This window comes from Zea mays, chromosome 2 (assembly GCF_902167145.1).
Source record: "Zea mays cultivar B73 chromosome 2, Zm-B73-REFERENCE-NAM-5.0, whole genome shotgun sequence".
NCBI classification, from domain to species: Eukaryota; Viridiplantae; Streptophyta; class Magnoliopsida; order Poales; family Poaceae; genus Zea; species Zea mays.
The window spans coordinates 44,049,959-44,075,161 of record NC_050097.1 but is presented as its reverse complement, the minus strand read 5'-3'; the positions used below and the strand labels follow the sequence as shown (position 1 = coordinate 44,075,161).

The following is a 25,203-nucleotide window of genomic DNA, read 5'->3' as shown; positions in this document are numbered from 1 at the left end:
TTCACCCCGAAATGACTCACTTTCGGTGAAATTCACCCGTTTCGGCGAGGTCGTCCGAATATACCGGCCAAATGTTTCCATTGGATTTCAATTATTAGTCAACTCTAGAGTTGAAACAAACATACAAGTTCTTCATTCAATAATCAATATAGAAGTGCATATCTGTTTCCTCTTCATGCCTCTTGACCAAGTTTTGGCCAAAAATTCAGTCAAATCTTAGTTAAATCTGTTTCCATCTTTTTTTCTCTCTATCACGTGAATTGTAATAGGTTTGGCCTGGTAGGCCTACATCTGCAGATAGTTTGCGAAGGGATTTACATACGGATTTCACAAGCTCAGTTACACTGCATTTTGAATTGCGTCTGGAAACAGCGTGCACCAATTATCCGTGATCGGTTTTTTTTTTTTTGGCCTCCTAGGTAGCCTTGCCTTCCATTGTCGTGCCTCAGCTACGAGTAGTTGCCGTAAAAACATTGGTGGCATTTGGTTCACATATTTGTAATATTTATAATATGATAGGTAACTTAAATCCAACCGTAATTGGATACCACACTAGAAACTGATACCGGCCTATTTAAATTTATTACCACTGGTACTCGAGCGTGAATCATTATCATTGTCATTAACGTTATATTTCGTGAATCAAGCAACACCATTGTTTTCATTGCGGAAAACATCTCCATTTCTCCATTTCCAGAGTTGCCAGCAGCACAAGGCAATGAACATACTACTCTTCCCATAATATTCAGACGCTTTGCCTGCCAAGTTGAGAGGGATGTCTCAGTTATCTCGATGTAGGTATTGAATGCAGAGGCTGCCAGTCTATTTTGCTGATAGACGGAGGCCTAGATAGTGTTGTGGAAGAACACCATTACCTCTGATTTGACAGTCTCTCAGGCCGCTCCGTAGAAGGATGTTCCAAAGTCATCAGGTCCGGAGCACTATGGCGTTCCATGGACAACATTTGATGTGTCTTGTCTTGCACTGAGAAATGATGTGCAAGCGCAGCCAACGGTTCAAGTTTGTCTAGAAAGAGCGCTGAAATATCACCCGACGATGGAACTGACGAAGCTGTCAATTTGCATTATTGCACTCCCTGCCATGTTGGCATCTCCTAAGATTTTTCATTGTCGAGGGACGGATTATAATCGACTTCCAGCAAAGGAAATCGCAACGTTGTATGATGTGGGTTTGTATGTAATGTAAACTGTTGGTCGCAGCTTCTCACGTATAGATCCCAACTCTTTATTCAGAGATGACAGAATTATCAAAATTGGACCCGACATTATTTCTTGGGTAATTCATTCAGGATATATACATTGGTAACATGTACACGAGATATATGTTGAATCAGCTAGGGTTAGTTATAAATTAGTTGGAGCTCGTTATCTATTTAGCTTAACAAATTCGTTAGAATATGGCTAAAAATTCGCTATCTGAGGTGCAACATTAACTATTATCAAAAGAAGTTTGACCAACTCGAATTAGAGGAAGCATGTCATCTCCAAGCGCTAAAAGGCTGCATCAAATGTGAAGTCTACCAGAGCTTTTGTCAGGCCATATCGTCCGTACACTCCAAAGTTCACATGCTCGTCGTCCAGGATCCTTGGCGCCAGTTGCGCAATATATAGATATTATCAGGCCATAAAATGAAATGTAAGGATGCCATATTTCCCCTATAAAAATTCAGAAAACTGAAAGCATGCTACTATTGGATTTTTCGTAGCATCAATTCTAATTTCTAAATTTAAATGGCCTGTGTTCAACAGGAACGAGCAGAGTTTGCTTTACCGATGAAGCGACACAGACCATCTGCGTACAATCCACTAGTAGAATCTATCATGACAAACTCAGCTAATGTTCCAGAGGTAAGTTCAATAGGAGTATTTGGAAGATTAAGTCAGATAGCATAATTTCTGACAATGAATTGTAAATCTAGAAAACAGGTAGTAGTCTTCCGTATGTCAACCAGATGCTCTACATCTGATTTTGGAGAGATTATCCACTCTGGTTCAAGGGCCACCATCGAAAAGGTTCCAATCACGCACATTGAAATTCGTCACTGCAAGTTTGAAGACCTCAGACATTGGCAAGCACCCTACTTGTTCAGCAGGTATTGCCGGACCAGCTGCAACTGCCGCAGCACTTTCACTCAGGGGGCTGAAACGAATCATACAGCATATAAATCAATTACGGCTCCTTGTAAAACTGGAAAAACAACAATCACTTAATTTACTAAATATATCAAGGCCTTGGTAATTGTAGGATGATGTCTTGAACTTATATATGTTGGTGTACTCATGTTATAGGCCTCTATCAATCATGTTTCTTGCAATACTTAAAATTATACTTTATGAATTTTTATTTTGGTTGTCCCACAATCCTAGTACACTAGAATTTGGCATGCCAAGGAACAAAGTTGAAGAAATTCATGTATCTGAACAGAAGGGTATTCCATAATGCAAAGATGATAGTGACTTGCACCAAAATAGCATGTTTAACTAGCACAATATTTAGTCATTTACTATTACTAAATGGATGCCCCGTTTAACATCATTGACCCTCATCTTAACATGTCAAGATGCATCAAAGCGTTAAACGCATGCAAGAAATAAAAAATAATACTACCTCGCCCGCTAGTTCATTTTTGAACTAAACGGTGACAAATAAAAAAGAACGGAGTGAGTAATAAAAAGGGCAGACCCAGTGTTGGCAGCTCCCACAATAGTGAATCTGGGTAAGGAATTGTCATGTACGACATCCCCTACTCCAGGCGCCCGCGACGTACGCAGGGCGGCCAAGCGTGCAGCACAGGAGGCGGCTGCCCAAACCAACTAGCCGCAGGATTAGGCAAAAGAAGATATCTAGCCTATTATTTAGGAGGAGATTACTCCTTTCTGTTAGAGGTTATCTAGCCTATTATTTAGGAAAGGATTAACCTTTCTGTTTCAGCCGTGGGCTATATATACATGTAATCAGCACTTGAGAAGGGGGAAGGAAAAACAATTACCCATCTCTCTCTCTATCTACTCTCAAGCCCAGCCGCCGTAAGGGGCATAACCTTCGGTCCTGGAAGACACGGCAGGAGACTACGAACTCCGTAGTCGAGGGCCGCCTACCCTTGATCAATACGCCCTTGACATCTGGTATCAGAGATCCAGCCGATCCTCCACCTACTCACCAGCCGCCGCCAGCCCTAGACAACCGCCCAACCCACCCTCGCCGACCTCTTCATCTGAATCCGCAACCAGCCCAGCAGCCACCATGTCTGAGTCGTCTATCGCCGACGTGCTGGACATGCTCAAGACCATGACCTCAGAGATGCAGACCCTCAAGTCCGACATGGCAGCCATGAAGGACAGGACTGCGTCAGCGTCTGGCACCGTTGAGAGCAACCAGACAGACAGGCCCCGCGATCACGACTTCTTCCCGAGCCATAAGAAGTGGGACTTTCCCCGCTTCGACGGCACCGTCGATCCAATGCTCTTCCTCAACAAGTGTGAAGCCTACTTCCGCCAACATCGCACCATGGCGGAGGAGCGCGTGCGCATGGCGTCCTATCACCTGGACGAGGTCGCGCAACTATGGTATATCCAGCTTCAGGACGATGAGGGCACCCCATCGTGGGGACATTTCAAAGATCTCCTGAACCTCCGGTTCGGGCCCCCACTCCGGTCTGCCCCGATGTTCGAACTCGCCGACTGCCGACGCACCGGAACCGTGGAAGAGTACGCCAGCCGATTCCAGGCCCTTCTACCTCGCGCCGGTCGGCTTGAAGAGGCGCAGCGTGTCCAGCTCTTCACCGGGGGCCTTCTACCGCCGCTCAGCCACGCCGTCCGTATCCACCACCCAGAGACACTCGCGGCGGCCATAAGCTTGGCTCGCCAAGTGGAGCTGATGGAGAGCGACCGGCCGGTACAGCAACCAACGCGGTCCCCCGGGCCCTGCACAGCGGGCTGCCCTGCCGGCAACAGCGCCGCTCCTGGCGCTCCCTGCCCCTCCAGCGGCCGCCCAGCAGGGTCGCGGCGAGAACGACCAGAGGCGTCTCACACCGGAGGAGATGGCAGAACGACGACGCCTAGGGTTGTGCTTCAATTGCAATGAGAAGTTCACCCGTGGCCACAACAGATTCTGCCGCCGCCTTTTCTTCCTCAATGGTGTGGAGATCGATGATGTCGCGCGGGACGGCAACGCAGCAGCGGAGGATCCCGGCGACAAGGAAGCGCCCGTGTTCGCTGTATGGGCCGCACCAGGGGCGCCCACCGAGGAATCGCCGTGTTTCTCCCTCTCCGCTCTCGCCGGGGTCCGCTTCATCGACACCCTCCAGATCGGCGTCACCATCGGCAGCGTCCGATTCTCCGCGCTCCTGGACTCGGGCTCCTCACACAGCTTCATCTCGGAGTCCGCAGCGCGCCGCACTGGGCTCCCTATCTCCGCCCGGCCACGCATGACGGCAACGGTGGCTAACGGCGAGCGAATCACCTGCCCAGGTGTCTTGCACCACGTCACGTTCTCCGTCCAAGGCGACGAGTTCAGCACCGATCTCTTCGTCATGCCGCTGGCTGGGTATGATGTCGTTCTGGGCGCCTAGTGGCTCGACACGCTCGGGACGGTGACGTGGGATTTCAAGCACTGCACCATGTCCTTCATAATGCAGGGGCGCCCGATCTGCTGGCCATGCGCCCAGGGCGCCATCGCGGCGGCCATCTGCTCCACCACGGCCTCTGCGTCCCTCCTCGACGAGCTGCTGCACTCCTTCGACCCCGTCTTCGTCGAGCCTCAGGGACTGCCTCCACCGCGCTCTCGCGACCACCGCATCACCCTCCAACCAGGTGCCCAGGTCGTCGCCGTGCGGCCGTACCGCTACCCCGCGACTCACAAGGACGAGCTGGAACGCCAGTGCACAACGATGCTCTCCCAGGGGCTCATCCGCCGGAGTTCCTCGGCGTTCTCTTCTCCCGTTCTGTTGGTCAAGAAGCCTGAGGGCTCGTGGCGGTTCTGCGTCGACTACCGTGCCCTGAACGCCATCACCATCAAGGACGCCTTTCCCATTCCAGTCATCGACGAGCTGCTCGACGAGCTCCACGGCGCCAAGTTCTTCTCCAAGCTAGACCTCCGCTCGGGCTATCATCAAGTCCCCATGCGTCCCGACGACATCGCCAAAACGGCGTTCCGCACGCACGATGGGCTATATGAGTTCCTCGTCATGCCATTCGGCCTGTGCAACGCTCCGGCGACATTCCAAGCACTCATGAACGACGTTCTGCGTCCCTTCCTCCGCCGGTTCGTACTGGTGTTTTTTGACGACATTTTGATCTACAGCTACTCTTGGGCCGACCACCTCCGACACCTCCGAGCCGTCCTCACCGTGCTGCAGCAACACCAACTATTCGTCAAGCGCTCCAAGTGTGTGTTTGGGGTGTCGTCCATCACCTACCTCGGCCACGTCATCTCCGATACCAGCGTCTCCATGGATCCCGCCAAGGTGCCGGCGGTGGCCGACTGGCCCCAACCGCGTTCCGCCCGCGCGGTCCGCGGGTTCTTGGGCCTTGCGGGCTATTACCGCAAGTTCGTCCACGACTACGGCGCCATCGCAGCACCCCTAACGGCGCTCCTGAAAAAGGAGGGGTTCTCCTGGACTGAGGACGCAGCGGCAGCATTCACAGCCCTCAAGACCGCTGTCACCTCGGCCCCGGTCTTGGCGCTTCCGGATTTCACACGGCCTTTTGTTGTCGAGTGTGACGCTTCTACGCACGGATTCGGGGCGGTGCTGCTCCAAGACAAGCACCCCATCGCTTTCTTCAGTCGCCCCGTCGCGCCACGCCATCGCTCCCTCGCTGCATATGAGCGAGAACTCATCGGGCTCGTGCACGCCATACGCCACTGGCGCCCATACCTGTGGGGACGGCGCTTCGCGGTCCGGACAGACCACTACAGCTTGAAGTTCCTCCTCGACCAACGCCTCGCGACAATTCCGCAGCATCAATGGGTCGGGAAACTTCTCGGCTTCGACTTCGAGGTGGAATACAAGCCGGGCGCCCAGAACACCGTCGCGGACGCGCTGTCCCGCCGGGACACACCTGACGGCGTAGTACTCACCATCTCGGGCCCGCGTTTCGACTACATCGAGCGGCTACGCCAGGCACACGCTCTCGACCCTGGCCTCGTCGCCATCCGGGAGGAGCTGGCCGCGGGTACCTGAAAGGGAATTAGGCTTACACCTAGTTCCTAAATAATTTTGGTGGATGAATTGCCCAACACAAATCTTTGGACTAACTAGTTTGCTCTAGTGTATAAGTTATACAGGTGTCAAAGGTTCACACTTAGCCAATAAAAAGACCAAGTGTTGGGTTCAACAAAAATGCAAAGGAGCAACCGAAGGCTCCTCTGGTCTGGCGCACCGGACTGTCCGGTGTGCCACCGGACATGTCCGGTGCACCAGAGGACTCAGGTTTCAAACTCGTCACCTTCGGGAATTTCCTGGGGCCACTCCGCTATAATTCACCGGACTGTCCGGTGTGCACCGGACATGTCCGGTGCTCCAAGGAAGGGCGGCCCCAGGAACTCGCCAGCCTCGGGTTTTCATTCCAGCCGCTCCGCTATAATTCACCGGACTGTCCGGTGTGCACCGGACTGTCCGGTGTGCACCGGACTGTCCGGTGCATCTGCGGAGCAACGGCTACTTCAGGCGCCAACGGCTACCTGCAGCGCATTTATTGCGCGCCAGCGCGCGCAGAGGTCAGGCACGCCCATGCTGGCGCACCGGACACTCTACAGTACATGTCCGGTGCGCCACCGGACATCAAGGCGGGCCCAGAAGTCAGAACTCCAACGGTCGATTTCCAACGGCACTGGTGACGTGGCGGGGGCACCGGACTGTCCGGTGTGCACCGGACTGTCCGGTGTGCACCGGACTGTCCGGTGCGCCATCGAACTGACAGCCCAGCCAACGGTCAAGTTTGGTGGTTGGGGCTATAAATACCCCAACCACCCCACCATTCATTGCATCCAAGTTTTCCACTTCCCAACTACTACAAGAGCTCTAGCATTCAATTCTAGACACACCAAAGAGATCAAATCCTCTCCATATTCCACACAACGCCCTAGTGACTAGAGAGAGAGATTTGCTTGTGTTCTTTCGAGCTCTTGCGCTTGGATTGCTTCCTTCTTTCTTGATTCTTTCTTGTGATCAAACACTCACTTGTAATTGAGGCAAGAGGCACCAATTGTGTGGTGGCCCTTGCGGGAAGTTTGATTCCCAAGTAATTTGAGAAGAGAAGCTCACTCGGTCCGAGGGACCGATTGAGAGAGGGAAGGGTTGAAAGAGACCCGGCCTTTGTGGCCTCCTCAACGGGGAGTAGGTTTGCAAGAACCGAACCTCGGTAAAACAAATCCGCGTGTCACACTCTTCATTTGCTTGCGATTTGTTTTGCTCCCTCTCTCGCGGACTCGTTTATATTTCTAACGCTAACCCGGCTTGTAGTTGTGATTATTTTTGAGAATTTCAGTTTCGCCCTATTCACCCCCCCCCCCTCTAGGCGACTTTCAATTGGTATCGGAGCCCGGTGCTTCATTAGAGCCTAACCGCTCGAAGTGATGTCGGGAGATCACGCCAAGAAGGAGATGGAGACCGGCGAAAAGCCCACTACAAGCCACGGGAGCACTTCATCGGAAGAGTCCCGCACCAAGAGGAAGGAGAAGAAGAAGATCTCCTCCAACAAAGGGAAGGAGAAGAAATCTTCTTCGCACCACAAAGAGAAGAAGGAGAGATCTTCCTCCCACAAGCCACATCGGAGAGGGGACAAGCACAAAAGGATGAGGAAAGTGGTCTACTACGAGACCGACACTTCATCAACATCGACCTCCGACTCCGATGCGCCCTCCGTAACTTCTAAACGCCAAGAGCGTAAGAAGTTTAGTAAGATCCCCCTACATTACCCTCGCATTTCTAAAAATGCACCTTTACTTTCCGTCCCATTAGGCAAACCACCAACTTTTGATGGTGAAGATTATGCTAGGTGGAGTGATTTAATGCGATTTCATCTAACCTCACTCCACAAAAGTATATGGGATGTTGTTGAGTTTGGTGCACAGGTACCATCCGTAGGGGATAAAGACTATGATGAGGATGAAGTGGCCCAAATCGAGCACTTCAACTCTCAAGCGACAACAATACTGTTAGACTACCCGTCTAGGAGTCTAGGGTTTGGGTTGTAATTACCGTCTCACCCCTCACTGTAATGGGCCTGGCCCAGTTACTACTCTATTAATACTACTCCCCATCCCTGGTTAGGGCATGGGTTCAGTTTCCAACATGGTATCAGAGCTCTAGGTTTAGGTTTTCTGTTTCCTGTCCTACAGCCGCCAGGGGCATCCTCTCCCCTGCGCCGCCGGCCCCTGCCGCCGGTCCCTCCCCCTCCTCTCCCCTGCGTCGGCCGCCGGCACCCAGCCAGCGTCCGCGCCCACCGCCGACCTCCCTCCTCTCCCTCCCAGCCGCCGGCTCCACCGCCGGTCCCCTGCCCCTGCCCGTCCGCCGCCGCCGGCCTTCCCCCTGGGTACGGCGCCCGACGTCCCACCTCCGGTCTTCCCCACGCATCCCGTCGCCCCTCCCCAGCCCGCGACCCCGACGGCGCGCCCGTCTACACCAGGCCGGCACCCGCCAGATCCCCCGTCCACCCGCCCCTGCTCATACGGCCCGACGCCCAGCGGCCCGCGACCGAGCAGCGGTCCGCACCCAGGCGCGCCACCGCTCCTGCCCAGGCGTCCGCGACCGGCCCCGGCCGCCGCACCGCCTGCCGATCCGGCGCCCCGACGCCGCCCGCGCAGAGGCCTGGGCATCCAAACAGGGGCGAGCAGGGCGAGATCCGGCCAGGGGAGTGGCGTCCCACACGTGCTCCCCTTCCCCTACCAGCCGCCGGTCTTCTTCCCCACTGCTCGGCAGCCTTCTCCTCCCTGCTTCACCCGTCCAGGAGCACCCGCCTGGTGGTCCCGCGCCCCTGCTGTTCCGCGTCACGCAGCGCCCCTGCTGTCCCGTGCTGTGGACGCCCGACGCCGAGCACTCAGCCGCCTCTGCTGTTTCGCGCCCGGCTGTCCTGTCCGCGCCTCCTTGCGCAGGCCTGCACCGGTCGCCATGAGCTTTACCTCGCCCGCCGCTCTCGTGACGGTGCGTGTCCTCCTCCACGACGGCCAGCTCATCCGGGGCATGTTCGTGTCCTTTGATCCCGTCTGGAACCCTATTCTTCGGGACTGCGTCGAGGTCCACCCTCAGGCGGGCCGTCACGTGCCTGGACCGCTTGTCTTCCCACGTGCTGCGATCGCCTCCCTAGCGGTTGAGCCCGTGTCATCTCCCTCCCTTCCTAGTGCCTCTGTCGGGGCACCTTCTTTGGCCCTCTCCGCTCACAACGTACCTTCGCCACTTCCACCTCCCCGGACCACCACCGATTGGGTGGTTGACTCTGGGGCCTCCTTCCACACTACCCCCACCACTACTTCGTTACTCCACTCCCATCCACCCCACCCCTCACATCCTACCTCCATCGTCGTCGGCAACGGTTCCACCCTCCCGGTCACCTCAGTAGGTACATCGGCTCTTCCAGGACCATTCTGCCTTAACGACGTCCTTGTTGCTCCCGGGCTAACTCATCCCCTCCTCTCGGTTCGTCGCTTCACTAGTGACAACCAGTGCTCTATGGAGTTCGACCCCTGAGGCCTCACCATACGCCACCTTCCCACACATGCTGTGCTCGCTCGCTGTGACAGCTCCGGCCCCCTCTATTCTCTTCACCTGCCCTCCAATCCCCACACCAGAGTAGCCTCATCTCCTGTCATTACTACTACCACCACTTCACATGCTCTTGCTACTACCACCACCTCCTCTGCCATTTGGCACCGTCGCCTCGGGCACCCTGGACCTGACGTCATGTCCCAGCTTTCCGGCCACTCCGACATATCATATACTCGGGGCTCTTCTGAGCGCCTCTGTCATGCTTGTCAGCTCGGCCGCCACTCCCGTCTTCCTTTTTCTACTTCCACATCCAGGGCTGTCCAGGCCTTTGATCTTGTCCACTGTGATCTCTGGACATCTCCTGTCCTTAGCCTCTCCGGCTACAAATACTACCTGGTCATTCTCGATGACTACTCCCATTTCCTTTGGACTTTCCCCCTTCGGCTGAAGTCTGACACGTTTACCACCCTCACTCACTTTTTCGCCTGGGTATCCACCCAGTTCTGGCGCCCGGTCCGTGCCCTGCAGTGCGACAATGGCCGCGAGTTCGACAACAACGCCTCCCGCTCTTTCTTCCTCACTCACGGCGTCCAGTTGCGTCTCTCGTGTCCCTACACCTCTGCTCAGAACGGCCGGGCCGAGCGCATGATTCGCACCACCACCAACATGATCCGCTGCCTTCTCTTTCAGGCGTCTCTCCCTGCCACCTACTGGGCAGAGGCCCTGCACACTGCCACCCACCTCCTGAACCGTCTTCCCTCGAAGGCGGTACGCCACCCCTACCCCTCACTTCGCCCTATACGGCACAACCCCTTCCTATGACCACCTTCGCGTGTTCGGCTGTGCCTGCTACCCTAACACTTCCGCTACCGCTCCTCATAAGCTTTCTCCTCGCTCCACCCGCTGTCTATTCCTTGGCTACTCCCCTGACCATAAGGGGTACCGGTGTCTGGACCTCACCTCCCACCGCATCATCATCTCTCGTCATGTCATCTTTGACGAAGATGTGTTTCCCCTTGCTAGCTCCACCCCACCCACCGATCTTGACTCCCTCCTCGAGTCCGATCCGATCCCTCCCCCACCTCCGGCTCCCCGTCTTGCGCCGTTACCTGCTCCTCGTGCGGCCCCCACGACCTCTTCCGCGCCACGCGCGGCCCCGTCGACCCCGCCTGCGCCACGCGCGGTCCCGCCGACCCCGCCTGCGCCACGCGCGGTCCCGCCGACCCCGCCTGCGCCACGCGCGGCCCCGTCGATCCTGCCCGCGCCACGCGCGGCCCCGCCGACCCCGCCTGCGCCACGCGCGGCCCCGTCGACTCCGGCTCGATTCGCCAACCCCGCCCTTGTCTACCATCGCCGCGGCCACGCCACTACATCGGCGCCCCCCGACTCAGGCCCGTCAACGAGCGCGGCCCGATTCGCCGACTCCGCCGTCGTCTATCACCGCCGTGAGCCGGCCCCAGCAGCCGCTCCCGACGTCCCGGCGATTCACTCCGAGTCGTCCGTATACCACCCGGTCGCTATCCACCGCGACCCCGGGCACGTCCATCCGATGGTGACTCGGCGCGCTGCTGGCGTTCTCCGCCCCGTCGACCGGCTAATACTGGCTGCTACTACGACTAGCACTCCACCCGACGCTTCCCCGGTACCCTCCTCCGTTCGCACTGCCCTCGCCGACCCACATTGGCGTCGTGCTATGGAGGAGGAGTACGCGACCCTCTTGGCCAACCACACCTGGGACCTGGTGCCGCGTCCACCAGGCACCAACGTGGTCACCGGCAAGTGGCTATTTCGCCACAAGCTGACCTCGGACGGCTCCCTCGACCGCTACAAGGCCCGTTGGGTCCTTCGGGGCTTCACCCAGCGCCCCGGAGTGGACTACGACGAGACCTTCAGCCCTGTCGTCAAGTTCGCCACTGTTCGCGCCGTCCTCTCCCTCGCCCTCTCCCGCGACTGGGCGATCCATCAGCTCGATGTCAAGAATGCCTTCCTCCATGGCACTCTGACAGAGACTATCTACTACAGCCAGCCCACCGGCTTCGTCGACGCTGACCGTCCGGATTTGGTTTGCCGGCTGAACAGGTCCCTGTACGGCCTCAAGCAGGCGCCACGGGCTTGGTACAGTCGCTTTGCCTCCTACCTAGCCTCCATCGGCTTCGTCGAGGCCAAGTCGGACACGTCCCTGTTCATCTACCGGCGCGGCGACGACACCGTCTACCTCCTGCTCTACGTCGACGACATTGTGCTCACGGCATCCACCGCCGACCTTCTACACCGCACGATCGTCGCCCTCCAGCGGGAGTTCGCGATGAAGGACCTGGGGCCCCTCCACCACTTCCTCGGCATCACCGCCGAACGTCGGCCTCAGGGTCTCTTCCTCCACCAGCGCCAGTACGCCATCGACATCCTGGAGCGGGCTGGCATGTCTGACTGCAAGCCTTGCTCCACGCCTGTCGACACTCAGGCGAAGCTCTCTGAGGACGACGGGCCTCCGGTCGCCGACGCGACGTCATACCGGAGCCTCACCGGCGCGCTCCAGTACCTCACGTTCTCCAGGCCCGACATCGCTTACGCTGTCCAGCAGGTGTGCCTGCATATGCACACTCCGCGGGAGCCCCATCTCACTGCGCTCAAGCGGATCCTACGCTACCTCCGCGGCTCCCTCGACTACGGCCTCCTACTCCGCCCATCCCCGACGTCGGAGCTCGTGGTCTACACCGACGCTGACTGGGCTGGCTGTCCTGACACGCGCCGGTCCACCTCCGGCTACGCCGTGTTCCTGGGCACCAACCTCGTCTCTTGGGCCGCCAAGCGGCAGCCCGTCGTCTCTCGCTCCAGCGCTGAGGCCGAGTACCGTGCCGTGGCAAACGGTGTGGCCGAGGTCTCCTGGCTGCGCCAGCTCCTCCACGAGCTCCACAGTCCTCTTCAGCGCGCCACACTCGTCTACTGCGACAACGTCAGTGCGGTCTACCTCTCCACCAACCCCGTGCAGCATCAGCGCACGAAGCACATCGAGATCGACCTTCACTTCGTCCGCGAGCGTGTCGCTGCCGGTGACGTTCGTGTTCTCAGCGTCCCCACCACGCTGCAGTTCGCCGACATCTTCACCAAGGGCCTTCCGTCGAGTGTATTTCTAGACTTTCGATCCAGTCTCAACATCTGTACAGGATAGAGTTGTGACTGCGGGGGGGTGTTAGACTACCCGTCTAGGAGTCTAGGGTTTGGGTTGTAATTACCGTCTCACCCCTCACTGTAATGGGCCTGGCCCAGTTACTACTCTATTAATACTACTCCCCATCCCTGGTTAGGGCATGGGTTCAGTTTCCAACAAATACTCCTCGCCTCTTTAAGTAGAGAGGAGTATAACAAAGTTCAAGGGTTGAAGAACGCCAAGGAAGTTTGGGATGTGCTCAAAACCGCGCACGAAGGAGATGAGCTCACCAAAATCACCAAGCGGGAAACGATCGAGGGGGAGCTCGGTCGGTTCCGACTTCGCAAAGGGGAGGAGCACAACACATGTACAACCGGCTCAAGACTTTGGTGAACCAAGTGCGCAACCTCGGGAGCACGAAGTGGGACGACCACGAAATGGTTAAGGTTATTCTAAGATCTCTCATTTTCCTTAACCCCACTCAAGTTCAATTAATTCGTGGTAATCCTAGATATACTAAAATGACCCCCGAGGAAGTTATCGAGAATTTTGTAAGTTTTAAGTGCATGATCGAAGGCTCGAGGAAGATCAACGAGCTTGATGATCCATCCACATCCGAAGCTCAACCCGTCGCATTCAAGGCGACGGAGGAAAAGAAGGAGGAGGCTACACCAAGTCGACAACCTATAGACGCCTCCAAGCTCGACAATGAGGAAATGGCGCTCGTCATCAAGAGCTTCCGCCAAATCCTCAAGCAAAGGAGAGGGAAAGACTACAAGTCCCGCTCCAAGAAGGTTTGCTACAAGTGTGGTAAGCCCGGTCACTTTATTGCTAAATGTCCATTATCAAGTGATAGTGACAGGGGCGACGACAAGAAGGGGAGAAGAAAGGAGAAGAAGAGGTACTACAAGAAGAAGGGCGGCGATGCCCATGTTTGTCGGGAGTGGGACTCCGACGAAAGCTCAAGCGACTCCTCCGACGACGAGGACGCCGCCAACATCGCCGTCACCAAGGGACTTCTCTTCCCCAACGTCGGCCACAAATGCCTCATGGCAAAGGACGGCAAAAAGAAGGTTTATGCATCCGGGGGCTCAAGTTGGATACTCGACAGCGGGTGCACAAACCACATGACAGGGGAGAAAAAGATGTTCTCCTCATATGAGAAAAACCAAGATCCCCAACGAGCTATCACATTTGGGGATGGAAATCAAGGTTTGGTCAAAGGATTGGGTAAAATTGCTATATCACCTGACCATACTATTTCCAATGTTTTTCTTGTTGATTCATTAGATTACAATTTGCTTTCCGTTTCACAATTATGTCAAATGGGCTACAACTGTCTCTTTACTGATGTAGGTGTCACTGTCTTTAGAAGAAGTGATGATTCAATAGCATTTAAGGGTGTGTTAGAGGGTCAGCTATACTTGGTAGATTTTGATAGAGCTGAACTCGACACATGCTTAATTGCTAAGACTAACTTGGGTTGGCTCTGGCACCGCCGACTAGCCCATGTTGGGATGAAGAATCTTCATAAGCTTCTAAAGGGGGAACACATTTTAGGATTAACCAATGTTCATTTTGAGAAAGACAGGATTTGTAGCGCATGCCAAGCCGGGAAGCAAGTTGGCACTCATCATCCACACAAGAACATCATGACTAGTGACAGGCCACTGGAGCTCCTACACATGGATCTATTCGGCCCGATTGCTTACATAAGCATCGGCGGGAGTAAGTACTGTCTAGTTATTGTGGATGATTATTCTCGCTTCACTTGGGTGTTCTTTTTGCAGGAAAAATCTCATACCCAAGAGACCTTAAAGGGATTCTTGAGACGGGCTCAAAATGAGTTCGGCTTAAGGATCAAGAAAATTAGAAGCGACAACGGCACGGAGTTCAAGAACTCTCAAATCGAAGGCTTTCTTGAGGAGGGCATAAAGCATGAGTTCTCTTCTCCCTACACCCCACAACAAAATGGTGTAGTGGAGAGGAAGAATCGAACTCTATTGGACATGGCAAGGACCATGCTTGATGAGTATAAGACTTCGGATCGATTTTGGGCCGAGGCAGTCAACACCGCCTGCTACGCCATCAACCGGTTATATCTTCACCGAATCCTCAAGAAGACATCCTATGAACTCCTAATCGGTAAAAAGCCCAACATTTCATATTTTAGAGTTTTTGGTAGCAAATGCTTTATTCTTGTTAAAAGAGGTAGAAAATCTAAATTTGCTCCTAAAACTGTAGAAGGCTTTTTACTAGGATATGACTCAAACACAAGGGCATATAGAGTCTTTAACAAGTCCTCAGGACTTGTTGAAGTATCTTGTGACGTTGTGTTTGATGAGACTAACGGCTCTCAAGTAGAGCAAGTTGATCTTGATGAGATAAGTGAAGAACAGGCTCCATGCATAGCACTAAGGAACATGTCCATTGGGGATGTGTGTCCTAAGAAATCCGAAGAGCCTCCACATGAACAAGATCAACCATCCTCCTCCACGCAAGCATCTCCACCAACTCAAATTGAGGATGAGGCTCAAGATGTTGAACAAGAAGACCAAGAAGATGAGCCACCTCAAAATGACGGCCACGATCAAGTGGGAGATGCAAATGATGAAGACAAGGAGGATGAAGAACCAAGGCCGCCACACCCAAGAGTCCACCAAGCAATTCAACGAGATCACCCCGTCGACACTATCCTCGGCGACATTCATAAGGGGGTAACTACTAGATCTCGTGTTGCACATTTTTGTGAGCATTACTCGTTTGTTTCCTCTATTGAGCCACACAGGGTAGAGGAAGCACTACAAGATTCGGATTGGGTGGTGGCAATGCAAGAGGAGCTCAACAACTTCACTAGGAATGAGGTATGGCATTTAGTTCCACGTCCTAACCAAAATGTTGTAGGAACCAAATGGGTCTTCCGCAACAAGCAAGATGAGCATGGTGTGGTGACAAGGAACAAAGCTCGACTCGTGGCTAAGGGTTATTCACAAGTCGAAGGTTTGGATTTTGGTGAAACCTATGCACCCGTAGCTAGGCTTGAATCAATTCGCATATTATTAGCCTATGCTACTTACCATGGCTTCAAGCTTTATCAAATGGACGTGAAGAGTGCCTTCCTCAATGGACCAATCAAGGAAGAGGTCTATGTTGAGCAACCTCCCGGCTTTGAAGACAGTGAGTATCCTAACCATGTCTATAAGCTCTCTAAGGCGCTTTATGGGCTCAAGCAAGCCCCAAGAGCATGGTATGAATGCCTCAGAGATTTTCTTATTGCTAATGGCTTCAAAGTCGGCAAGGCCGATCCTACTCTATTCACTAAAACTCTTGACAATGATTTGTTTGTATGCCAAATTTATGTTGATGATATCATATTTGGGTCTACTAACGAATCTACTTGTGAGGAATTTAGTAGGATCATGACACAGAAATTCGAGATGTCTATGATGGGGGAGTTGAAGTATTTCTTAAGATTTCAAGTGAAGCAACTCCAAGAGGGCACCTTCCTTAGCCAAACGAAGTATACTCAAGATATTCTAAGCAAGTTTGGGATGAAGGATGCCAAGCCCATCAAGACACCCATGGGAACCAATGGGCATCTCGACCTCGACACAGGAGGTAAGTCCGTGGATCAAAAGGTATACCGGTCGATGATAGGTTCCTTACTCTATTTATGTGCTTCTCGACCGGACATTATGCTTTCCGTTTGCATGTGTGCAAGATTCCAATCCGACCCTAAGGAATCCCACCTTACGGCCGTAAAACGAATCTTGAGATATTTGGCTTATACACCTAAGTTTGGGCTTTGGTACCCTCGGGGATCCACATTTGATTTGATTGGTTATTCGGATGCCGATTGGGCGGGGTGCAAAATCAATAGGAAGAGCACATCGGGGACTTGCCAGTTCTTGGGAAGATCCTTGGTGTCTTGGGCTTCAAAGAAGCAAAATTCGGTCGCTCTTTCAACCGCCGAAGCCGAGTACATTGCCGCAGGTCATTGTTGCGCGCAATTACTTTGGATGAGGCAAACCCTGCGGGACTACGGTTACAAATTAACCAAAGTTCCTTTGCTATGTGATAATGAGAGTGCAATCAAAATGGCCGACAATCCCGTCGAGCATAGCCGCACTAAGCACATAGCCATCCGGTATCATTTTCTTAGGGATCACCAACAAAAGGGAGATATCGAGATTGCTTACATTAATACTAAAGATCAATTAGCCGATATCTTTACCAAGCCACTTGATGAACAAACTTTTACCAAACTTAGGCATGAGCTCAATATTCTTGATTCCCGCAACTTCTTTTGTTAGATTGCACACATAGCTCATTTATGTACTTTTGATCATATCTCTTTTATATGCTATGACTAATGTGTTTTCAAGTCTATTTCAAACCAAGTCATAGGTATATTGAAAGGGAATTGGAGTCTTCGGCAAAGACAAATGCTTCCACTCCGTAACTCATCCTTCGCCATCGCTCCAAGCCTCTCTCCATCTTCGGGGGAGAGAACAAAAGGACTTCATCTTTGGTATAATCTTAACTCATTTGTTTATGACCAAAGAGGAAGACATTACTTCGAGGGCTCTAATAATTCCGTTTTTGGCGATTCATGCCAAAGGGGGAGAGAGTATGAGCCCAAAGCAAAAGGACCGCACCACCACCAATTTCAAAAACTTAGTGTTTTCCAAGAGTATTTATCAATTGGTATCCTATTGTGTTCAAAAGGGGAGAAAGTAGTATTTCAAAAATGATATATCAAAACCCTCTTGAAACACTAAGAGGAGGATCTCCTTTAGTGGGAGTTTTGTTTAGTCAAAGGAAAAGCATTTGAAACAGGGGGAGAAAATTTCAAATCTTGAAAATGCTTTGCAAAATCCTATTCATTTACCTTTGACCATTTGCAAAAGAACTTTGAAAAGGATTTACAAAAGAGTTTGCAAAAACAAAACATGTGGTGTAAGCGTGGTCCAAAATGTTAAATAAGAAAGAAACAATCCATGCATATCTTGTAAGTAGTTATATTGGCTCAATTCCAAGCAACCTTTACACTTACATTATGCAAACTAGTTCAATTATGCACTTCTATATTTGCTTTAGTTTGTGTTGGCATCAATCACCAAAAAGGGGGAGATTGAAAGGGAATTAGGCTTACACCTAGTTCCTAAATAATTTTGGTGGATGAATTGCCCAACACAAATCTTTGGACTAACTAGTTTGCTCTAGTGTATAAGTTATACAGGTGTCAAAGGTTCACACTTAGCCAATAAAAAGACCAAGTGTTGGGTTCAACAAAAATGCAAAGGAGCAACCGAAGGCTCCTCTGGTCTGGCGCACCGGACTGTCCGGTGTGCCACCGGACATGTCCGGTGCACTAGAGGACTCAGGTTTCAAACTCGTCACCTTCGGGAATTTCCTGGGGCCACTCCGCTATAATTCACCGGACTGTCCGGTGTGCACCGGACATGTCCGGTGCTCCAAGGAAGGGCGGCCCCAGGAACTCGCCAGCCTCGGGTTTTCATTCCAGCCGCTCCGCTATAATTCACCGGACTGTCCGGTGTGCACCGGACTGTCCGGTGCATCTGCGGAGCAACGGCTACTTCAGGCGCCAACGGCTACCTGCAGCGCATTTATTGTGCGCCAGTGCGCGCAGAGGTCAGGCACGCCCATGCTGGCGCACCGGACACTCTACAGTACATGTCCGGTGCGCCACCGGACATCAAGGCGGGCCCAGAAGTCAGAACTCCAACGGTCGATTTCCAACGGCACTGGTGACGTGGCGGGGGCACCGGACTGTCCGGTGTGCACCGGACTGTCCGGTGCGCCATCGAACTGACAGCCCAGCCAACGGTCAAGTTTGGTGGTTGGGGCTATAAATACCCCAACCACCCCACCATTCATTGCATCCAAGTTTTCCACTTCCCAACTACTACAAGAGCTCTAGCATTCAATTCTAGACACACCAAAGAGATCAAATCCTCTCCATATTCCACACAACGCCCTAGTGACTAGAGAGAGAGATTTGCTTGTGTTCTTTCGAGCTCTTGCGCTTGGATTGCTTCCTTCTTTCTTGATTCTTTCTTGTGATCAAACACTCACTTGTAATTGAGGCAAGAGGCACCAATTGTGTGGTGGCCCTTGCGGGAAGTTTGATTCCCAAGTAATTTGAGAAGAGAAGCTCACTCGGTCCGAGGGACCGATTGAGAGAGGGAAGGGTTGAAAGAGACCCGGCCTTTGTGGCCTCCTCAACGGGGAGTAGGTTTGCAAGAACCGAACCTCGGTAAAACAAATCCGCGTGTCACACTCTTCATTTGCTTGCGATTTGTTTTGCTCCCTCTCTCGCGGACTCGTTTATATTTCTAACGCTAACCCGGCTTGTAGTTGTGATTATTTTTGAGAATTTCAGTTTCGCCCTATTCACCCCCCCCCCCTCTAGGCGACTTTCAGTACCCGTACAGCCCCGTGGGGCCTCGTCGACGGGCTGGTCACCTATGATGGTCGGCTGTACATCCCTCCCACCTCGCCACTCCTGCTGGAGATCGTGGCCGCGGTGCACGGGGATGGACATGAGGGCATGCAGCGCACTCTCCACCGACTCCGGCGCGACTTCCACTTTTCCGACATGCGTCACGTCGTCCAGGACTTCGTCCGCGCCTGCCCTACGTGCCAACGCTTCAAGACGGAGCATCTGCAACCGGCGGGTCTTCTTCTTCCACTGCCCGTGTCGACTGGAGTGTGGACTGACATCGGGCTGGACTTCATCGAGGCTCTGCCCCGGGTCAAAGGAAAATCCGTCATCCTAACGGTGGTGATCGCTTCAGCAAGTACTGCCATTTCATCCCCTTAGCTCACCCGTACTCTTCTGAGTTTGTGGCACAGGCGTTCTTCACCGACATTGTACGCCTCCACGGGATGCCGCAATCCATGGTTTCTGATAGCGATCCGGTGTTCACCTCCACGTTCTGGAGGGAGCTGATGAGGCTCATGGGCGCCAAGCTACATATGACCACGGCGTTCCATCCGCAGTCCGATGGACAGTCAGAGGCTGCCAACCGCGTCATCACCATGTACCTCCGTTGTTTCTCCGGCGACCGGCCGCGGGACTGGTTGTGGTGGCTGCCTTGGGCAGAATATACATACAACACAGCGTACCAGTCTTCTCTACAGGAGACACCATTTCGGGTGGTATACGGTCGCGAACCGCCCACCATCAGATCATATGAAGTAGGGGACACGCGCGTGGCTGCTGTGGCCCAAACAATGGCCGAACGTGAAGAATTCTTGGCCGACGTCCGTCACCGCCTAGAGCAGGCCCAGGCAATCCAGAAGCGCTACTACGACAAAGCTCACCGCCATGTCTCCTATGCCGTTGGGGACTGGGTGCTCCTCCGACTCCGTCAGCGGCCGGTGGCTTCCATTTCTCAGGCGCCGAGGAGCAAGCTTCAGCCCCGCTTCTTTGGGCCGTACCGAGTCACCGAGCTCATCAATGAGGTGGTTGTACGTCTCGAGTTGCCTCCACGCGCCAAGCTTCATGATGTGTTCCATGTCGGCCTCCTCAAGAAATGGGTGGGCGAGCCTCCCGCGACACCACCACCGTTACCCGCTGTTCATCATGGAGCCATCGACCCTGAGCCGGAACGTGCTGTACGCACTCGCATCGCTCGCGGGGTTCGACAGGTGCTCATCCGCTGGAAGGGAGAACCCGTAGCTTCCTCCACATGGGAAGATCTCGACGCCTTCGCCGCCAAGTACCCAGCGTTCCAGCTCGAGGAAGAGCTGGTGATCGAGGGGGGGAGAGATGTCATGTACGGCATCCCCTACTCCAGGCGACGTCGCGCCCGCGACGTACGCAGGGCGGCCGAGCGTGCAGCACAGGAGGCGGCTGCCCAAACCAACTAGCCGCAGGATTAGGCAAAAGAAGATATCTAGCCTATTATTTAGGAGGAGATTACTCCTTTCTGTTAGAGGTTATCTAGCCTATTATTTAGGAAAGGATTAACCTTTCTGTTTCAGCCGTGGGCTATATATACATGTAATCAACACTTGAGAAGGGGGAAGGAAAAACAATTACCCATCTCTCTCTCTCTATCTACTCTCAAGCCCAGCCATCGTAAGGGGCATAACCTTCGGTCCTGGAAGACACGACAGGAGACTACGAACTCCGTAGTCGAGGGCCGCCTACCCTTGATCAATACGCCCTTGACAGGAATGACCAACTCAAGCCTTATCCCTGCATTTTACAGAGAGGCTATGTCGAACCTAGAACCTTAGGCTCGGTGGAAAGGCTTCTACCACTTTGCCAGGCCTGTCCTTCAAGAAACCAAAAATAATAGGTTGTCTTGTGTGATGTAAAATTGGGACACAATCCCAACCTTGACAAAGTACGAAATGTTGAAATTGTTTTGTTCAAGAATAAAATACGAATTAATAATGGAAAGTGCCGTGATAGTGGTCGAGATGGTTTACTTTATCAACAATGGCTCATATGCGGTGATAAGTACATCGGTTGCCGCATTCTTAAGGCGTATGTTTGCCAGGTAAATCTGTAAAAGGAAACATGTAATTCAATTTGAGAAGTAGCTAAAATTTACCATGTAATGTTATCATCAAGGGTGGGTATACTCACTCGAACAATGTTTTGTGCTTCTCTGCCCTGCCTCCCTTTTGAGACGGCCTACGTAAACAATGAGAAGGCAGCATGAGATTCTACAATGAAATTTATTGTACAACTCTTATATGGTGCTAATACTAGATCGTTTCAATGCATACCGATAAACTGAACTAGAAATGCTAACATAACCATTCATACAGTTCAAACATATATGTCACAGTATTTCCTGGATGACCAATTCTCTCAATACATGATATGAGAATGATGTACTTATACATGTCTTGATCATATCTGATTTCTAAAGATGCAGGTACCATATATGAACATTTGAGCAAACTAACTGATGCAGATTCATAGTTATCGTTCTCAAGGATATCAAATTGGTACTGAAAACTAGTTTATTCTATGCATCGCAACAACATAGCATTACATTTCTACAAGACCAGAATTTTTCCACAATCTTATGCAAAGAAACACTGAAAAACACCAATCAGTGGGAGATTGATTGACGATCAGGGTGGCACAACAAATTTCTAGAGTAAATGAGCTTACCAGCTGGCCAACTGCAGTTGCAGCCACTGCAGGAGCTTCTCCGAGATGCAAAGCAGCCAGTTCAAGTGTCCCAGAATGCTCTACCACCTTGAAAAACAAACCAGCAAAACTTTACCAACAGGTCTCTTCTGTTCATCAATGCAGTACAATCAGGTAACATTGCCATCCAAGGCACAGTACGCACACACATGGTTTCGGACCAGATTGGCTGTATTTCATGGACAGTTTACATTGCAAACTAGAGTAGCAGACAGCCTCCAGCAGGCGGTAGCTGATCATTCATTAAACAGTACAGGCAAGTCAAAGGACTATTGACTATTGTTACCAACCAAGTTGTCCCCGGCGTCTTGCTCGTTGGCGATGTCTTGCAGGAACCAGAGCGCGCTGCCGGCGTCGTCCACCTCGCCCTTGAGGTCAAGTAGCTCGAAAATGAGGCTCTCGTCGCGGGATGGATCAACGAGAACCTCCTGCGCAGCACAGCCCAACAGAGTAAATTTAAACAAATTATACAAACGACAAGCGAACATCCATGTAGACAAGAACTCGGAAGAAAGGGTCTTACGAACCTGATGGTCGGGGACCTCCCGGATGTTGCTCACGTCCTGCACAAATCAAAACACGAAAATCCCAACGAAGCGTAAGCACACTGCACACACGCACGACGGGAAAAAAGGAACTACAACTAGGAGGGCAAGGAAGATGCGGCGGCGGGAGGGGGGGGGTACCTGGAAGCGGTCGGGGAAGGTGGTGAAGATGGCGCCGCCGAACAGGGGCTTGGGGACGCAGCTCTCCCCGGCCATCTCTGCACCAGCTTTCTAAACTCTCGAGAAAGGGGAAACAGCTTCCAGAGCGTGGTGGAAGGTGCGCGGAGAGGGCAAAGGAGGGAGCCGCCGATTCGGGCGCGAGTTATATAGGCGGCGAGAGGGTGGGGGGCGGACGCGCCGCGCGTCGATCTGACGCAGCGTCGCAGCAACGGTCCCGCACTCCCGCGTGGAAGGTACGCACGCCGATCGCCGAGGTGTTCCGCCGCGGCCGCTTCGGCTAGTCGCATTTGCTCCGGCCTCCGGTCGACAGTTTGTGGCAGGGCGGCAGGCGGGCAAGCGGGTCGAGTTACGTAGGCGGGCCGAGGCCCAGATTGTATAGGCGTTACGGGAGCTCGCGGGCTCGACGTCATTTAGCTTTTGGCCTTTCTAGTTTTTTTTTTTTGCTTCGGTTTTTTGAAATCTGGTTTTCTGAAAGCTTGCCTATGCAAAAAGCTGCGACTGTCTGGCAAATTTGACAAAACACAACTTTTGGTACGAGGTGCTTGGTGCAGAGCTATGCCACCTCCCACTGACTCCGACGAATTTTACCAAATGACTGCAAAATTACTTTTACCTATTATTAAGGATTTATTTAGCATAACTCTACCATTGAAAGAGAATCAAATCGGACAAATTTTACCAAATGGCTAGTAAATTACTTTTCTCTAATATTAAACATTTATTTAGCAAAATCATGTTGGATCTTTTATGGGCTTGGCCCATTTAATTAATAAACTATATGATGTGTAATTGTGGACAATACCAATAGTATCATATTGCAATTCCAAGGATCGTTAGCTTTACTTATATGGTGAGAATTATTTCACTTAATTTGAGAAGTCAAGAAACGAACAAGGGCGTGTCACGCGCGCGCGCCGCCACCGGCCGGGCTGGGCCGGGCGTGGCAGGTAGCGAGCGGGCGAGCGTGGTTGTGTTAATTTTTTAGCACTCATTAACCGCGGGAGTTTCAACTCCGGGTTAAACCTTTCAGTTGCCCGTCTCTTGAACAGCCGCATGAGAGACCCTTTTCCTTCAGCTTCTCTTCTGCGAAAGGTTAAAAGGGGAGAACTCCTGTCGCTTGGGAACAAGCGCATAACTCTTTCAGAATCACAGTCGAGCAGCAAGTACGGGTATTCCCATCTCGTAACTCTGCGCGCACGGGGAATCGTCAATTAGATTTTTAGGGAGCGTCTACGCGACTGCCCATGCCCCGAACATCACGACATGACAAGAGAAGCTGGATAAGAATCAGAATCCTCGGAGCACATGGAATGGTATGATCATTTCAGTTCCTTACCGTTTTACGTTCTACAGATTATATATGTTTCATACGTTCATCTCTACTGTTTTGTATGTATACATGAATTTATCCAATCTGTTTTGTCATATCATATCATGACATTTCTAATGTCTGTTCATGCTAGTAATATATCATATCTGTTTGTTTTAATTTTACAGTCATACTGTTTATGTTGCTATCTATTTATTTTTAGTTGTTCCGCCATGATACATGTACCATGTTTATATGCTTATTATATTTATATGATTCATATGTTTTATGTTCTCATGTTCCATATTGTTATGGATATATTTGACATCATGGTTTTTATGATTAATCATCTTTTATATGATATCACCATAATGTTAATTTATAGAATTAAAATGATATTGAAAATGTCTAAATTTCTAACAAACCATACCACTTAAAAAACAAAATCTGAATCTCTGCCTGGATTTGAGATTCGTTAAAGTGTGATACAACTCCATCTTGGTCTAACTTCTATACACGGCAGCTCTTCATCTTCTCTTTCTTTCTCTCCATTCCTTGTTTCTCCTGTATGTTTTTCCTTCCGAGCGTTCAGTGGCATGCCTCCTAGGCGGGCTCGCAGCCAACCCTCCACACGCAGCTCACTACCAGCCCCGTGAACGGCATGGCTCGCGGTCGACTCATACAGTGTAGTATATTTGAGGAACTTATAAAAATGTATTATAATTTAAAAATAAGTATATTTTATAGAATTTAGGACAGCAACAAAATATTCTTCTCCAACAATAAAATCATAAATCTAGATTATAGAGCAAACCACTACGGTGTAGTATATTTGAGGAACTTGAGAGTGTTCTATAATTTTTTGACCAAATTTTATGAAATGAGTCACTGTTGGAGTAGTTTTTCCTGTATAGAGTCACATATTTCAATTTAAGACACTAGTTTAAGGCATTGTTAGATATGCCTATTTCATGAAATTTGGTCAAAAAACTACAATTTGACCAATTTAAGGCACCAGTTTGAGTGCAACCCTTCGGATAGTAGCGGTCACCGGCGCGGGACGGAGCTGTTGGAAAAAAGAGGAGGGAGTCACGC

General features: G+C 51.8%; 1 protein-coding gene across 1 annotated transcript; it reads right to left on the bottom strand.

Moving 5' to 3' along the window:
* Nucleotides 1-1,605: 1,605 nt before the first annotated feature.
* LOC100193020 (uncharacterized) lies at nt 1,606-23,117 on the bottom strand. Its single transcript, NM_001138188.2, has 7 exons — nt 22,761-23,117; nt 22,602-22,637; nt 22,365-22,502; nt 22,036-22,122; nt 21,499-21,546; nt 21,339-21,415; nt 1,606-2,160 (listed from the first exon to the last, which is right to left on the bottom strand). The coding sequence occupies exons 1-7, from the start codon at nt 22,833-22,835 to the stop codon at nt 2,013-2,015; spliced, it is 609 nt and encodes a 202-aa protein (NP_001131660.2). The 5' UTR covers nt 22,836-23,117; the 3' UTR covers nt 1,606-2,012.
* Between the last annotated feature and the right edge of the window lie 2,086 nt (nt 23,118-25,203).